The sequence below is a fragment of the Rhinolophus ferrumequinum genome, chromosome X, assembly GCF_004115265.2.
Source record: "Rhinolophus ferrumequinum isolate MPI-CBG mRhiFer1 chromosome X, mRhiFer1_v1.p, whole genome shotgun sequence".
Lineage (NCBI taxonomy): Eukaryota > Metazoa > Chordata > Mammalia > Chiroptera > Rhinolophidae > Rhinolophus > Rhinolophus ferrumequinum.
The window spans coordinates 92467160-92485441 of NC_046284.1; the positions used below are offsets into that span (position 1 = coordinate 92467160).

The window sequence follows — 18282 nt, forward strand, 5'->3', positions numbered from 1 at the left end:
GTGACAGATTTTGCTGACACACCAATCGGCTTTATCCCCAGGCCTTGGCCTCTCCATCTGCTGAGCCCCTTTCTCTCCTTAAACGCTCCGCAGACCCCACCTCCTGCTCTGACCCCAGCCCAGCCCCAACCAATATGCAGCCAGAAATTGGCTTCCTGACACCCAAATAGCGTTATCAGCATTTTCAACAAGGACATGTTATATAACTTGGAGAGGTGGGGAAAGCAGAGGACAGCTTAAAATTATGATGTTTTCCCGAAATGCAGGCTGCTGATTTCCTTTGGATGGTGGATGATCCAAAACAGACTGGGAGGGCCCTTCACAACAATCTGGCTAGAATCCCAGCTTTGGGGTTGAGGCTGTGCTGACCACCTCCCAAGGCAGCAGGTCCGTGGGCAATTTTCAGAACCTGACTGGGGTTTCTCAGACCCATCAGGACTCAGTCAAGTCCTCACTACTCAGAGTGTGGCCCTCAACCGGCAGCAGCAGTGGCATGAGGAGCTAGTTAGGAATTCGGAATATCAACAGCCCCACCCCCACCCTAGACCTCTGGGATCAACATCTGCATTTGAACAAGATTCCCATGGACAGGAAAGCTCAGGAAAGCCTCGATTTGAGAGAGTGGTGGAGGGGGTCTGCTCAAGGTGGTGGAGGCAGTTCAGGTGTCCCCACACTTTTCTGGCCCCAGCAGATCCATCAGGCCTGGCTATAGGGTCTGGCCTTCTGCTTTCCTGGGACCAAGCTCCCAGGTATCCATGGCAACCTGCTATGTCCTGGCCACACTGGCTTTGGTGTGCCCAGGCTGATGGGCAGAGGCCTGGAATTCCCTTCCCCCAACAAGGGCTCTGGGTATAAATCTAAGCATCTGAGACTGCTGTTTCCTGGGGAATTTTTGCTTGCTTCCATTTGGGCCTTGAAAGCCAAAATATGGCTGAACTTGTCATAACCTCTGCTAAGAAGGAAACCATATGTGGCATGGGGTAAGGATGTGGGTGGAGGAAGCCCCCAAAATGAAGTCGCTGTCCCCAGGGTGGGTTTGCTCTGCCCAGGTGAGAGCAGTGGGTAGCACTCTCGTGCTAGAGGCGTCCTTGCAGTCTTCATCCCAAACCTTGGCCCTGCGAAGCCTCCACTCCTCCCCCAGCAGTAAGCCAGAGGCTGAAACATGGCTATCAAGCAGCCTGCCTGCACCTACAACTTTTGTTCCCAGCTTATTGGGTCGCCCTTGCCTTCAGTTGCTCTGGGCCAAGGACATCCCTGAGGAAGATCTTCTCTGCCTGTGCAATCAGACATTTCTCCTGAGTGGAAAGTGAGGAGCAATGAGAGACTCTCTCGGGAGAGAGAGGTCCCATCCATCGGTGACTCCAACTGGGGAAGACAAGTAACCTTGTAGTGAAAAACTTGTTCCTAAAGGGGAAAAAAGCAAGTAAGGAGGAGTTGTCACAGGAAGTGTGATGACTGGCATGCCCCTAAGGAGAAACTTCAGACAGGACCCTGTTAACCAAAGATCAAGATAGCCTGATGCCCAGCCAATTGGAGTTTGCAGGGTGGGGGTGAGGGGTGGGAAGGCAGTTTGCGCCCGCCAGCGCTGGCTCTGTCACATTGCAGTTGGCAGTTGATAAGAAGGGGCAGGAAAGGGGAGGGGGGCTGTGCTAAGCGAGCATGTGAAATAAAGGCGGCCCAGGATGCAATGCTTTTCCTTTGCAGGTGGTCTTCTAGAAAAGCTTCTCTCTGCAAAGAGGGTGGGTGGTAGGGGGCCCTAGTGTTTCTTTGTAATTGCTGCTGCATTGGTGGGGGCAGCCAGCAGTGACTCAGCAAGGGGCCTCTAATGAAAGGAGAAGACAGAATTCCTCCTTCTGGTTCGTGAGTAGAGACTTTCAGCAGCCATCAATGGGGACTCTCAGAGGGGACTTGAATACTAAACCAGATTCCTTGTATTTCTCTTCTCCTAGCACCTCCTGCTTGCACACATGTACACACACCACACGGAGACAAGACCATTCTGCGGGGGCAGAGGGCACAGGCAGGTTTAGCCTGACAGCAAGTGAGACAAGGCCAGGTGCCCCATTTCATCTGATATGAGAGGCAAACTCTGCGATTGTTTCCTTCGACCCTTTATTTACAGATGAGGAACCTCGGGCCCAACTGCAGCATGAAATGTCCTTATGCTTAGTTCAGATTCCCCCAGTAAAGCAGATTCAGAGACAAGGATATGAATGGAACTACTTGATTTGGGGAGTGAGGGAAAGCACCAGCAGGAGTGTGGGGAAGGTAGAAATCAATGGTGTTATCAAGCAAGTTGTCACTGTGGGCGAGTGGAACCTAATCCGTGGCAAATTCTGGGTGACGGTGTAGAGCACACATCTCAGAATGATCTCAGCTGCAGGGTAGGGAGCCAGGATGTTTACCCACCAAATCCCGCCCTTGGTAGAGGACTGCTCCCAGAGGAGATGAGGGCTGTTCATTATCCAGCAACCTCTGGCTACCAGGCAAAATGATGCGATACACTGATTCTTAAAGAAAACTTCTTTCCTGGATCATCTCTCCGCAAATCAAAAGGCAGAATTCCTTCTGAAAGCTGGGAGGAACTAAGCTTCCCGATTTGGAGTTGGTAAAGAAGTGCGACGACCAAGGTGACATGGTGCAGGAGGGGTATTGGAACTTTTGCCCAATGCAGAGCTGCCTTTGATGTAGGTGATGTTGGATCTGCCGGCAGTTTCTGAGTGTGGGCCGGGATCGTGTCTCATGAAGCCGAAGAATAGAAACTCGGACCAGGAGAGGCAAAGAGTTTTAAAAAGAGGATAGTTTATTAGAGGCAGGAGAAGAGGTTGCAGCTCCCGAGCGGGAGGGGGTCTCGAATGGGGGGTGCCCTGTGACTGAGGCAAAAGCTCTTACTTTTATACTTTCCCTTGCCTGCTTGGGGAAGGGGAGCTGTTTGAAGAAGGGAACTGGCGCCTTCTAATGAAATTCGTCTGCCAGGTTTGTTCTGCTTGCACATCCTAAAGGAATTAGCAAAGTAACCCCCTCTTATCTATCAGATCTGCTCCGTGTGTCACGCCAAAATGAATTTTATGATTTACCTCAAGGCCTCGTTACATTACGTCCTGGAGCGAAGGAGTGATTTCAAAACCTGGAGTTTTAGGATATGACTGTCTTTGTTTATTCCACCAGGGACCTTCCTGTCTACCTAGGGACATGCTAGCTAACCTGTATCACCTTGGGATGGGCTGTAGGGTCTCATCCTGCTCTGATGGTTGAGGCTGCCCCACTGGCTCCACAGCCAGTGGCCTCACCCTACATGGTGCAACGACGCTGCAGGCTTTGCCTGTTATTCGAAGGACACAGATTCACCTCCAGCCTTTCTGCACTGTGGTCACAGTTCACAGACACCCCAACCCTGGATGGCTGGTCCCTGGGCCTTTGCTCCTTTCTTTCCCCACTTCTCCACCTGCTGAAAGCCCATCCTTCCCAGCAGACTTAGCACAAATACTACCTTCTCTAAGAAATAATCCCCTTCCTGGCACCCTCCCTCCTTGCCCACAGGTATCAGTCTTGCCATTGACAGTGTCTGGATGGGCCAGGGCCGTGCTTGACCTAAGTCTGCGCCCCAGCAACGCCTGGCTGCTACCACCTACACACTGGGCAAGATGGGGGTGAGCAGTCATGGGGCCAAGGGACATGCTTACCCAGGTTCTGGGTACCTGGGGCCTCAGAACTCCCTGACCAACAGATTCTGAACTTTCTTTTCTTAGTCCATCCTCCTGAGGGTAGACTGTGCCACCCACCACTGTGCACATGGGAGAAATGGCCCCTTAAGGGCTAGCTGTTTGCACCGAGGACATGTGTGGCAAAGGGCCCTTGTCGCGTGGGATGGACTGAGGCTGGGAAGAGCGGGAAGCCACGCTATGAACCTTGAGCTGGGGCACTCTCTGTGCCACCATCTTCCAGCTCAGAATTAGTAAAGAAGCACCAATACAAAAGTTCCAAACTTGGAGCTGGCCTCCCAGATTGTTATGGAGGTAACTCTGACAAGATAAGAGGATAGGACATATTTTATTTGACAGTTTGTTAGCTTGATGTATAACTTTTAAATATGTATAATATGGTGTGTGGACACCATGTGTACTCTTACCCCAGGTCTCACAAACATTCATGGAGAGCCTATGTTCAGCACACAGGCAGTGGTGCACAAAGGTTTGCCAATGAAGCCCATGTGAAAATGTGTGGAGCAGCTCTAGAAAGAGAACTGGGGTGAGTGACAGCCTTAGCCTCTGGCCCCGCCTTTTTCTGATTTACCGGGTGGTCTCAGGATAGGCACCCTCACTTCCCTTGCCTTATACTGGAAACATATTCCATAATTTAGTTCAGACCATCATTCTTTAAGTGAGGAAACTGACGCCCACAAAGGTTAAGTGACCTGCTTCCCTGGGTGACAGTCAGGTGGAGGTGAAGTTAGGACCCAGTATTCCTGCCTCCCAGTCCATGGGTTTTTCTGGGACCCTAGCAAGACAGGGATACAAAGGATCTCCATCCCGGTGGCCACTCCGCTGCCTGAAGATAAAAGGAGGGGGAGATAGCCACTCCTATTCTCGTCAGGCACCCCTAAACTACCTTGATTGAACCCATCCTGTGCCAAAAGCACCTAACTCCTTTGTTCTCTATTAGCAAATCATCCTACGTTCCCTGTCGTTTCACTTCCTACCTTCCAGTAGAAACCCAGCTCCGTGGGGGCTGGTTTTAGATCAGTTTGGGCTCAGCGTTTCTGGAATTAAGGGGAGGGCAAGGGCAGTAAAAACAGTGCCGTCATTCCACTATTCCCCGGCGGAGTGATGTCGCCCCAACTGCGGGCCGGCACACAGTCGGGGTGCGAATTCGCGCCCCCTTCCGTACCCCGAGGCACAGGGCGCGCCACCGCGGTAATGGAGAGGCAGTTGGCAGCCAGTCACAAGTCTGGACGTTTCAGCCCAGTCCCGCCCTCCATCCCTCCCTGGGGAACTAGTTCAGCTTGCTAGCCCCGGTTGGCAACCCCGCGTGATACAGTGGTTTATTTCCCCTTAAGGTCATGTCCTTGCGAAACCTCTGCAGCTCCTACCGGCAGCCACTCACCCAGCCCCACCCGGGGGCGAAGAGGTGGGGCAGCCCGACGCTGAGCTCCGCCCCTCCCAGCGTGGTCGCCAGGGGGCGCCGAGGTTCCAGAGCCCAGGCAGTTCCCAGACCCCGGACTCCGCCCGCTCCCGCCCCCGCCGCTCCGTTCTCACCGACTCCGCAGGGCGAGGCGGGGGCTCGGGAAAGTCCCAGGGCGCTTCTGGCCGGAAACGTTAGTCACGCACCTGCAGCCGCAGAGTGTCCGGCTGAAAGGAATGCCAGGGCAAGGGCCCGATTTGCCAAAGGTCACACCCTGGGGAGGGTCTCCCAGTGCTGTGCACTCCTGACCTTGCCACGTAGTAGTTCTCATGGTGGCTGATACCCTGTTTGCTCTTTTGTAAAGGAACAGCTGGCCCAGGGTCCCTTCCAGCCATTTCACTCTGCAAACGCTGTCCGCTGCCCAAAGATGCATCTCCTTGGAGCCTCTTTTGAAATCATCACTCTGCATTGCACCTTAAGCAGGTTTCTCTTCATTTCTCAGTGAAAAGAACCAGCGGTCCTTGAAGAAAAGCCTGCTTCCAGATCTGGGGCAGGCAAAATACAACATGATCCTGGAACATATTATTTCAGTAGACAAGCCATCAAAGATATTTGGGTCGAAGAAAAGTTGAGTGGGTCCACTGGTCAAAGGTGGGACAAGCATGAATAAGAATAGTGACTGTAATGAATTGAAACGCATCAAATAAAATAAATATATTTGTTCAATCCATGAGTTTATAATGATACTTTAAAAAGAAAAACTCATCAGTAGCCTTTGGAGGTAACTAGGGCATTATTCTGAAAGGTGATAACTAAAGGGAAAGAATCAAACATTTATCTTGCCTTTCCTTTGTGGACTGTATTTCAGGGTAATCAAATACACTAGTTGATGAAGGAAAGGTTTTCTTTATAAAATAATCACAGCTAATAAATGCAGATGTGATAGAATGAGGAAATCACTATGTTGCAATAAAACCCTGGCTATGGATTTCTTAACATCTCCCAAAAATGGCATAACCAGACAGGTGCCTGCTGATGTGACCTAATAGAAAGTGCACAGCATTATCGCTGACGCTCACGGCCAAAAAAGAAAAAGAACTTGAAGAATCTAATCAAGCCTCCAAATCTAGCTACTATTTAAAGAAATATGAAGGGTGGAAAGATGTTAAAAGTCACCAAAGATACAATCGGTTTAAATATACAGGCTGTGGAAAGTTCTACAGGGCAAATGATCCAGTTTTTCCAACAAATGAATGGAATGGAGGAGGAGGGAGAAGAAAGGAGATTTGTTAAGTTAAAGAGACTTAAGAAAAAGCAATTTTTGGACAATTTTGAAGCAATCAGTAGAAACAACATACAGATTGATTATTAGATAATATACATAATTGGTTTTCCGTTGTGTGTGATAGTGGTATTGTGGTTCTATTTTTAAGGTTCTTATATAGTAGGAAAAAATACAGAAATATTTATGGTGAAATGATATGTCTGGGATTTGCTTCAAAATACTCCTACAAAGCAAGTGGCGGGGGAGAATTGAAACAAAAATAGCAGAAAGTTGTTAACTGTGGAAACGGGTGATGAATATATGGGTCTCTCTAGTTTGTGTGTATTTGAACATTTTTCATAATAGCTTTTAAACAGTATGCCCCTCATTTAGCCCCTTTCATATATATAACTAGATATATTTGGTGGGAAGAAAATTTTCTGTTTTTCTCTGCATTTACTGCCATGCATTCCTATTAACTTTCCTGTATTTCCTTCATTTGAAAATGAAAATAACCTATAAAAAGTGAAATAATTAGCAATCGTCCTTTCTTTTTTTAAAAATCGAGAACAGTTCTATACATAATGCAGAACTCAAAATGGTTAAACTAAAGACAAAACTGAGAATTAGAACGTCTGAGTTTTATGGCCCATTTGATTTATTCTTTTTTGTTCTTGTTTAGATAACTTTAGGTCATTTATAATAAACAATAATTTCTTATGGACCCCAAACTGTGCTGTTTTGGCTCGGGTGTCTAGCGTGTCAAGGTTTGAACAAATTTGTGGTCTTCATTTAAAGCCTGTGAATGTGAATTCTCGGTCAAAGCAAAGGAGAAAGGTTAAGCTCTTTGTTGAGCTGTGGGGAGGCAGCTTCATTCTACCAAAACCCTTCCCCCAAACAGGCCCCTTCTGTGTTTCACTTTCCTCTTCTGTAAAATGGGGCTGTTTTACTCTTTCCTAGCAGAGTTGTAAGAGCTAATTAAAGCCTGTGGAAGCACTTTTAAAGAAGATTCTAAGATGTGCCATGCTTTAGAAGTGAAAACTATCATTAATATATTTTAATCATCACGTTAAATACCACATAGACACACCCACCTCTACTCCATTCAGGCAGATTTTTGCAAAGGCATAATTAACAGCGATGATGTCATAACCACAGATCGCTGCTTTCATCCTGAAAGCTGCAAAGTGTCCAAGTGCTTACTAACTCCTCATTAGACTTTTAAAACATATTAAATAAGTACAGATTCCCCATATCTGAGTGAAACATTTTCTTTATAAACCGAGTAAATGAACATGAAAAGTGGCCATCTTTTAGGTAAGCTGCCAAAACCCCAAAGAGCAGCAGTAATAAATAAATAAAATGCTGTAAAATGCTGAGAGTGCATGTTTGGAAAATCAACTTGACTACCTCCAAAAATATCCCCCAGAGAACTGTACCTGCCTTTTAAATCCTCACCAGGAGGTAAGTACCTACAAAATTCCTGTCTCCTGGCACCTAGAAAGGAATGACAGCAACTACTCAGCCATTAAATGCCAAGCCCTCTGGAAAATAGCTACAGTGCATTGCTAATACAGAGACCAGCTACAGTAATGCAGCTTTTTGAAATTCTAATACAATGGTCTCAAATTCCTTTGCAGTGGGAAACCCGGTGTCTTTTTCCAATACTTACGGGAAAGCACCGTATAGGGGGCTGGGGCAGGAGAACAGTAGGGATTACCTAGTGATTTCCGACTTGCTCAGAATTCTCTGGCACCCACATTTCACTTTTTGTTTTCTGTCTACTCGATGTCAACCCTAATATATAATAAAGCTTCTTTGCGTCAATTTCTCCAAACCACTCACCAAGGCTGCCGTGAATGTGTAGCAGACGTTTGCTGAGAATTTGGAGGCAACAACGAGGTGTTACCTCACAGAAGAGCACAGAGGAACGTTTAAGATAGAATAATAGTTAGCCCTCAGGCATTCTTCTCCCCCTCACTCCAACCCCTTCCCCCGCCGAGGACCCTTCCCCTGGCCATCTTTCCAACTCAGCTCAATCTCTGGCCACTTTGTGGGCCATCGCCCTCTCCTTTGTTCCTCTCCCTAGCAAACTCACCCTAAATACTCCAAATTCTTGTTCTTTTCTTGTGCTGAGAAGTCTGGATCTTTCTTTGTCACATTCATTCCTAGGTGGCCCCAGCACTGCTCTCTCTCTACAGTCATAATGGCCCATCCGTTTGCTTTTCTAAACAAAGTTCTCCCCCAAGAAGAATTCTGTTCTGTTATCACTCAGGAATGCTTTGCATAAATTAACCATTTCTGCAGCAATTAATGAAAAAAATCCATCTAATAATGCCTTATATCAGAAGCTCTCAAACTTTTTTGATTTCAGGACTCCTTTACACGCTTAAAAATTATTGAGGATCCCCAAAAGACTTTGTTTATGTGGCTTACATCTATCAATGTTTACTATATAGAAAAATTAAAGCTGAGAAGAATTTAAAATTTGTATTTATTAATTCATTAAAAAATAATAAGTCCATTACATGTTATCATAAATAGAACATATTTATGAAAAATAGCTCTCTGTTTTCCAAAAGAAAAAAAGATGGGTGAGAATGACACATTTTTGCAAATCTCTTTCTTGTCTGACTTAATAGAAGACAGCTGTATTCTCTATCTGCTTCTCCCTTCAGTCTGTGGTGATATCAAAAATCATGTAGCCCCTGGAAAACTCCACTGTGTGCTGATGAGAGAATAAGGATGAAAACGGCAAATAATGTCTTAATATTATTATGAAAATTGTTTTGTCCTCATGGGACCTCTTAACGGGTCCCAAGGTTTCCCAGACATCTCCAGAACACACTTTGAGAAACACAATCTTAAAACATAAAGACATTTATTGTTTGCTTAATAAGAGGTCTGAGGTAGATGGGCTCAGGGTTGGTTCGGTAGTTAATGTCAGAAAACCCTGGTGCTTTCCTACCTTCCATTCCACCATCATTGCATGTTGGCTTCTGGTCTTCAGGCTTGTTACAAGGAGGCAGACACTGACTTCGTGCACATTAAAAGGAAGGAAGCAGGAGGTGCATCCAGGGAGGCCACCACCTTCTCCCCATCTCTCTGTTTCTTACAAGCAGGAGAAAATTTTTTCCAGAAGCTCCCCAGCAGACTTCTCCTTGAGCCTTATTGGTATTGACATGTGACATGGCTACTCTTAACTGCAAAGGAAGATGGGAAAGCAAGTCTCTGGAGAATGGGAACAAGACAGCTATTATAAGCTGAACCTAAGCTTCCTTGTCCCCTGGGGCTGGGCACATGGTTGTGCAAACAAAATCAGGGTTCTGTTAGCAATGAAGATGGGGGATTGGCTGCATAGTAAGCAATAGTGCTACTACCAGCTCTTAAACTGATAAATATTTCTCCTGCTACACCTTTATCCACAATAAGGAAGCCAATGTGAAACTGACCCAATATTATTGGCAAAGTCTCAACCATGAGGCTTGGATTTCTAGTAAAAATGGTCTTGCAGGAATCTCTGGTCAACTTGAGCGACCAAGTTGGGTGAAAGTGCAGAAAAGCAGTGTTATTTTTCAAACATAAAGGTGAACGTTAAATTGAACATGAGCATCCTTCATCATATAGATCCCCAAGACCATCTCTAAGGTCATTTTATGAATATTATACCAGAAATGAGTTCTTTGTGGCTTCCTTGATTGTAAGATTTTTGTGGAAACAACAGAACTCCACACTAAAGATTATCATAAAAATTGAAAAGTATTATTTCACCTACATGGATTATCAGACAAAGCTATGGTCCCACATAATTCTAGTGCAGTGGGTACCCACAAATTTGAAGATGCTTAGCCAATCTTTCCAGAAATATCCATTGAGCAAACTTGGAATATAAAAATAAGAATATTATTATTTGCTTTTAATTGAAGCTTATCTCATTCCAAAAAGGATTCTAGTAGCATACGGCACAAAAAATAAAATACATTGGGTATCTACAATAAGAATTTTTCTAACCAAATTTTTTTCTAACCAAAGTAAAGAAATTGGACAGGAAGGAAATCAACAGGAAAAATAACATGAAGCTAAGGTTAATGCCTAAAATTCATGACATAAAGTTACACACTGTTTTTAGAGGTGACTTTCAAATTTGACACTTAACTGTGGGCAGCCCAATCAAAGACAGAAATGTAATCAATTACACAATTTCACTGTTGCTAAGGAAAATTTCCTCCCCCGGGCCCACAAACACACATACAGTCACTGCAATATTAAAACAAAAACAAACCTTCAAAACCATCTCTGCATAATCTCCAATAAATACACTAAAGAATTAAATAGGGCTATGTATTATTACTGTCTTCAACATACATGGAGGGCGTAATGCCAAAACAAATTTCCATAAACGTCATGCTACAAATGCCCACAATGATGGGTCACACACAGGTACACAGCTGTTCACGGATCCGGCTTAACCCAAAAGTAAAATTTAGAGACAACAGAGGTCTGCAAACAGCAAGATGCGAATGAGAGATTAGTACATTCTAACATTACTAAAGGACAAGTTTGATGAGAAAACATAAAATAAATCAGTAAGTATTTTGAGAAATAATTGGTACAGGTTGAATTTTAATAAGCATATCTACCAACCATAGATGATTTGGAGGTGAGAGGGCAGAGAACAGAGAATAAAATTTTTAAAACTAGACTTTTAAGGGCAGGGAGTCGGCCCCAGGATGCCTCTGCCGCGTAGGTGATTCCCCAGCCCCACCATGGCCTCCATGGCCACTTCCTACAGCTAAGATGAAAGAGCTTGTGCTGAATGGGCCTTACACCTTGAAAATATCATGCGGAAGTTTTCTGGTAACTGCAGAAGCTGTGCAAAACAGATTAAATTCTATCGTATAACACATCATTACAAATCTTGTAAGAAGTATCAAGATGAATATCATGTTTCTGCTATCATTCCAAACTTCCATATCTCTCAAGATTCAGTAAGGAACAGTAATAGGAGTGAAACATCCACATCTGATAACATAGGAACTTATCAAGAGAATACACATTCTTCTGGGCACCCCACCTTTAAGTGTCCATTGTATCAAGAATCAAATTTTACCAGACAGCATTTACTGGATGACTGTAACAGGAATCACCTATTTCAGATAGTTCCTGTGATGTGTCTTATTTGTGTGTCTCTTCCTTGGGGAGATCCTAGCCAGGTTACTAGAAATTTCTTTAGTCATCTAAATCAAAGACAATTTGACTATGGAGAATTTGTGAACCTTTGGGTAGACAAGGAAAGCCAGTAACAAACTGCTGTTGAAGAATCTTTTCAAGTTAACATCTGAAGCCTATAGCCATTTCTGCATCTCTGTACCTGCAAATGCCATACTTAAGGAGAAAATTATATGAAGTCACTGTTTCAATAACTTGATGTGTATATTAATAAAAGTAATAATCTATTATTTTAGTTTTTCATTGAAAAATAAAGGTGGGCCATCTAAAAATTTCATCTTCTTGATAAGTTAAAGAAATGAAAGTTAGGACATTATCTTTAAAAGCATAAAAAGGATTATATTTCATTAATGTAATAGAGAAAGGGAATCCCTGTCATATTTTATCTTTTTGATATTGCATATTCTTGAATTTTTCCTTATGTTGCTTTTGAAATTTGGTGCAGTTTCTCCCATTGATGTTATTGCACACAGGTAACACACAGCAGCAAATTCTGAAAGATGTGATTGATATAAACCTAACAAAGCTCAGCCAGTTATCAGAGTTGAAGAATGGAGAGACTTGAAGTGCTAAATGAAGCAATCCAAAGGAAATTTTTAAAAACAGATTCTAGCTGAAGAATTCAACTATCAGGACACGGTACTTATATAACATTTAGGTAATTTTTTTTTTAATTTTATTGGGGAAAGGGAACAGGACTTTTATTGGGGAACAGTGTGTACTTCCAGGACTTTTTCCCAAGTCAAGTTGTTGTCCTTTCAATCTTAGCTGTGGAGGGTGCCGTTCAGCTTCAAGTTGTTGCCCTTTTCGGTCTTAGTTGTGGAGGGCGCAGCTCAGCTCCAGGTCCAGTTGACGTTGCTAGTTGCAGCAGGAGCAGCCGGCAGCCTTGTGGTTGAGAGCCCACTAGCCCACGTGGGAATCGAACCGGCAGCCTTCGGAGTTAGGAGCATGGAGCTCTAACTGCCTAAGCCACCGGGCCGTCCCCAACATTTAGTATTTCTGAAGACCAGTAAGATTTCTTTAATAATTTTAACTGTGTAAAAACTAAAAGCTCAATGTAAAGATATTTCCTTTTTTTGCTTTTAGAAGTAAATATCAAGTGAAAATTTTATTTCTTTTGCAGGCAGTTGGTAATTTCGAATCTTGTTTGTTTGGCTGACTAATTTGCAAGCTTAAATTATATTAAGCTGCATTATAGCCCTTTGGCTTCAGAAGTTTCAGTAACCAGTATTTCTGATTAGCTAAGATAAAACTTTTATTAGAAACTTTCAGTTGGTAATTCAGTTGGGTAGTCTACACATATATTTAAGTTTGGCTTCATCTCAGTTGAGAAATTCATTCAAAGCTAAAGGTATATGTATATACACAAACACCTTTGTATCTGTATATGCATGCGGTTTGTCAGGTTATATATAGAATTTCTATTAAGATTTTAAAAATTGATAAGCAATATGGGATTGAAGTGTATTTCTGATTTGATTAAAATTTTGTATATCACCAAATTTTCTAAAAGTTACAGTCAAACATTAAGTGCTCTAGTTGGCTGCTATTACACCTTAAAAGTTGAGTTTATACACATACTCAATTACTGTTTATATGGTGCTCATTTGTTTTCCAAGATATTGCATGACTAAGAAGTAGTGAGACACATTCTACCAGCCATTCAGTTTCACTACTTTTTAGTCAAACTGGGTTTGTTCTTAGTATTCATTAATAAGACTCATAAAATAACTTATACTAGAAGGACCAAATCACAGAATAAAAGATGGATTAGTTGACGCTCTATACTAATATACATTGTTTATACTTTCTTTAAAATAAATAACTAAAAGAACAAAAAAAACCCTAGACTTTTAACAGCCTACATGAGAATTCAATGTGTTTCAGGTGAATAATATAAATACTAGAACTGTTAAGTTTTGTGAATGCCTAATACATTGAAAATGTTTGAAAACCAGATGAGGTAATATTATCTTCTGATATAATTCAAAAAGAGACAAAAAGTTTATGTATTGTATTAAGTCCATAAATGAAAGGGAGAGAACAAATAAAAATTAAAAGAAATTTAAAGGGAAATAAGATATAGTAAATTTTTATCAATTAAAGTATTAAATGTAAACAGGCTGAACTCTCCTATGAAAAGAAGGCAGCTCACTGTTAAAAGAACAAAATCTAACAATTTGTTGCCTATAAGACACACAAACCAAAAAAACAACAACAGAGTAGCCGTGTTAGAGGATATTCCTATGTGAACAGAAGGAAAACTGGGATTACTATTTTGGAAGCAGATAAAGCAGATGTCATAGCAAAAGGCAGTACAAGAAATAAATCAAGGCATTACATAATGGCCAAATGTACATTAAATCATGAAATCAAAATATAGTGAATGTATGTGTTATAAAAAACCATTACAACAAAGTCCAGAAAAGAAAATGGGGGGGAAGGGGGGAAGCACGAAGAAATTAAAACAAATATTATTTTAATTGGAACATTCCATTTTGGGAGATAAAAGACAAAGAATAAATTGGAAAATACTCCTTCAATAAAAAAATTAAGGGGGGTGTCACTAGGTTCCAGGGCTTGTGTTACATGCTAGACGACAATTCCATAAGCAGTAATGAGTTTAACAGATACATGGAATAACTAAAGATAGGACAAGTAAGACAGTCTCTTTTCAAGTGTTCATAGATCATACCATCTATAAACAACATGCAAAAAGCTATGATCCTATATTGGGCCACAAAGACTCATTCTTTCATTAATTTAACACACATTAATGCATTTATTCAACTTACTAGGTTTGGTATTCACAGAAAGGCAGAAATACCATCCACCAAACGGTCAAACCACAAGGCATTACAGTGTTTTTTGTTTTTTTTTTAATAAAAACAAAATACCAATCACATAGGAATGTTTTTGAAACATTTAAATGCTCTCTTTGGTAGTGCTTGGGTTACACAGGAAATCCAGAACATATGTAGTGCGCATCTGTTGTTTTTGCCTGGCTCCATTTCTTCTCTGTTACCAGGAGGGTAACATCCCTTTCTTTGGGGAATTTTCCCTCCCCTATTCTGGTGGAGCTATCAATCCCCGGGTTCTGTGATAAGGAGGTGACCCAGATGGCCAGAGTAACTCGCCCTCCTGAAGACCGTGATTGTCCTAGAATGGGCATGTGGTCCAAACAAGCCAATCAAAGCCCTTTCAAACACTGATGTGGATACTGGGGAGAGATTCGTGGTAAATTCTTCAGGATTCTGAGGATTAAGGAGGACATAAACCTAGTGATGCCGGTGACCATATCAATTGCCATGTGAAGAGAGTCTACCTGAGATTGAAACCCACACTAAGAAAAGAACTAAGATATGAGAGTGAGACTGCCAGAGTCCTAATAATATTGCCTGGACCCCTGGATCCAGCCATGCCTGAAGCAACAGATTTAGTTGCTAGAGCCAAGAAATTCTCACCCCTTTTTAAAAAATTGTGGTAAAATATATAGACCATAAAATTTACCATTTTAACCCTTTTTAAGGGTGTAATTCAGTGGCATTAAGTACACTCACATTGTCGTGCAACTATCCCCACTATTCTTCTCCAGAAGTGTCCCATCATCCCAAACTGAAACTCTGTACCCATTAAATAGCAATTCCCTTTTCCCCCTATCCTCAAGAAATTTCCTTTGAGGCTTAAACTATTTTGAGTTCGATATCTGTACCTTATAATTAAGAGTCAACTACTACAACTTGGTAAGAGAATATTTTTTAAACAATGAAAACAATACAAAATATACAATTATCATATATAACAAGAACCATAAAAGTATTCATACTCTTTGTCACAGTAATTTTATTCTGGGGCGTATAACCCAAAGGAACCCCCACACACACACACACAATAAACCTATATTGAACGAAAGCTATTGATTGTAGTGAATTATTAAAACAACATGATATACAGCAATATAGGTGACTACTAAGCAAAATTTTTAATGACATTATGGAGACCATGTAAAAACATGAAAATGTTCATATAAAACAAAGTGAAAAAAGTAAGATAAATAGTAGGCACACATTGATAAGTGTATAGGGATGAAAGACTTGAATGTACATTTCACAAAAGCCCATATAAAGTTGCTCAGTTTCATTATTACCAGGGAATTACAAATTAAAACCATAATGAGTCACCATCTCACACCTACCAGCATGGCTCAAAAGAAAAGACAATACCAAATGTTGGTGAGAATATAGAATAGCTGGAAGTGGGGGCCAGCAGGGAGGTTCAGGCGATTGGAGCTCTATGCTCCCAACGCCGAAGGCTGCCAGTTGGATTCCCACATGGGCCAGTGGGCTCTCAACCACTAGGTTGCCGGTTCAACTCCTCGACTCCCACAAGGGATGGTGGGCTGCGCCCCCTGCAACTAACAACGGCAACTGGATCTGGAGCTGAACTGTGCCTTCCACAACTATAATTGAAAGGACAACTTGACTTGGAAAAAATCCTGGAAGTACACACTCTTCACCAAAAAAGTCCCGTTCCCCTTCCCCAATAAAAATCTTTAAAAAATAAAATAAAATAAAATAGAATCCTCAGATGGGAGACCCAGGAAAAAACAAAACAAAAAAAGAATAGCTGAAAGTCACATACACTGTTGCTGGGAATGTAAATTGGTACAATCATACTGGAAAACTGACAGTATCTATTCAGCTCCTGGGTAAACACCCGAGAGAAATTCACCTGCTTGAATGTTCAGAGTAGCACCATTCGTAACAGCCCCAAACTGAAAACTACTTGAATGCATATCAGCAGGAGAATTCATCAATAAGTTCTGGATATTCACACAATGGAATACTATATGCAAGGGTGGGCAATGTGTGTCACCTGCTGCCTGTTTTGGTAAATAAAGTTTTATTGGGGCACAGCCACACTCATTTGCTCACATATTGTCTGTGGCCACTTTTACACTGCAACATCAGAGTTCAGTAGTTGTGACAGAAACCATATGGCCCGCAAGCCTAAAACATTTACTATCTGGTCTTGTACAGAAAAAGTTTGCTGACCCTACTATATAACAATGAGAATAAATAAACTACAAGTACGTGCAACAAATGAATGAATCTGTTGACTGAAAAATAATATCAAGTAGGTGTTTCATCGCCATGAAAGATCTATTTGGAATAAAGAAAGGGTTGCAACCTAGTGCATGCAGACATGGCAAGCCATGTGCACACTCTGGTCTGCGTGTCAAGATGGAGGGCTATTTAGATAAGGGAAAATGAAAGTCAAGGGAAAGGGAAATTAGAACCATAAAACTTTTTTTATAAACAGAATTCTTTCTGTAGGGTTCTCTTGATGACGTATAGGAGTTCAAGAACTCCTCTCATAAGCCCTAGCTTTTCCCATAGACCCTCCCAGTTGATTATATTCCCTTAAAGTGCCAATTAGTCTTTTATCAAATCTCACAAACGGATTGTTGAGTGGAAAAGCCAAATACAAAAAGCACATGTTGTATGATTTCATTTACATAAAGTACAAAAGAAGGCAAAACTCTCCTGTGCTGTTAGATAGCGTGTCCCTTTGGGGAGGTAGTATCTGCAATAGGGCGTGAGGGGGCTTCTGGGCAATGGTCGTGTTCTGGTTCTTGTTCTGGATGCTGTTTGTGAGCATTCACCCAGCTCTGCACTTACTATGTGTGAGCTTTACATATCATATATCCTAAGTACAGAGCTGGGTAAATGGTATGCATACATTTAAAAAGCATAAAAAGACAATTACCAAAATTTGAAAAATTAGAAAAAAGTGTATGCACTCAATGGATTGGATCCTGGAACAAAATATGGCATTAGTGGAAAAACTGGGGAAATCTGAACAAAGTCTGTAGTTTAGTTAATAGTAATGTACCAACACTGGTTCCTTCATTTTGGCTAATGAGCTGTGTATATTATGCAAGATGCTAACATTAGGGGAAGTTTGGTGAGGGGTGCATGGGAATTGTGTACTGGCTCTGAAACTTTTGTGTAAATCTAAAGGTATTATAAAATTAAATTTTTTTAAAAAAAATGTATAGAGCTAGCAGTGGTTCACGAATGCTTGGTCTCAGAACCCCTTTACACTCTTAAAAAAATATTGAGGACCTCAAAAAGCTTTTGTTTGTATGGGTTATAGCTATCAACATTTACTGCATTAGAAATTAAAGCTGAGAAAATGTTAAAGTATGTATTTGTTAATTCACTTGAATTAAGAAACCCATTACATATTAACATAAATCATATACTTTTATGAAAAATAACTATTTTTTCCAAAAAAAAAAAGCCAGAAGTGTAGTAGCATTGCTTTGCGTTTTTGCAAATCTCTCATATATGGCTTAATAGAAGACAGCTGCTTTCTCAAAGTGCTTCCCCTTTGATCTTTGTGTCAGCAAACATATAGAGCCCTTGGAAAATGCCACTGTACACTCGTGAGAGAATGACAGTGAAAAAGGCAAACAATGTCTTAGTATTATTATGAAAGTAATAATAGTCACTCGTGGGACTCCTGAAATACACTACATAGAAATGGATTGTTTTTCATTCGAGACTTTGTTCAATAAAATTGCTGAAATTAGATGATTTTTTTACTGTTAAAAACAAAACAAAGTCTCCTGCAGGAAGCTAATCAAGCATCGCTGCCAAGAG

At 41.8% G+C, this 18282-nt stretch overlaps 1 protein-coding gene across 1 annotated transcript; it reads left to right on the plus strand.

Annotated features, from left to right (window-relative positions):
• Window positions 1–4826: 4826 nt before the first annotated feature.
• On the plus strand, window positions 4827–11727 carry LOC117017377 (E3 ubiquitin-protein ligase RNF138-like). The gene is given in 3 exon segments (XM_033097547.1): window positions 4827–4913; window positions 5083–5314; window positions 11183–11727. Coding segments are annotated over 3 exon segments (864 nt in total).
• Window positions 11728–18282: the final 6555 nt, after the last annotated feature.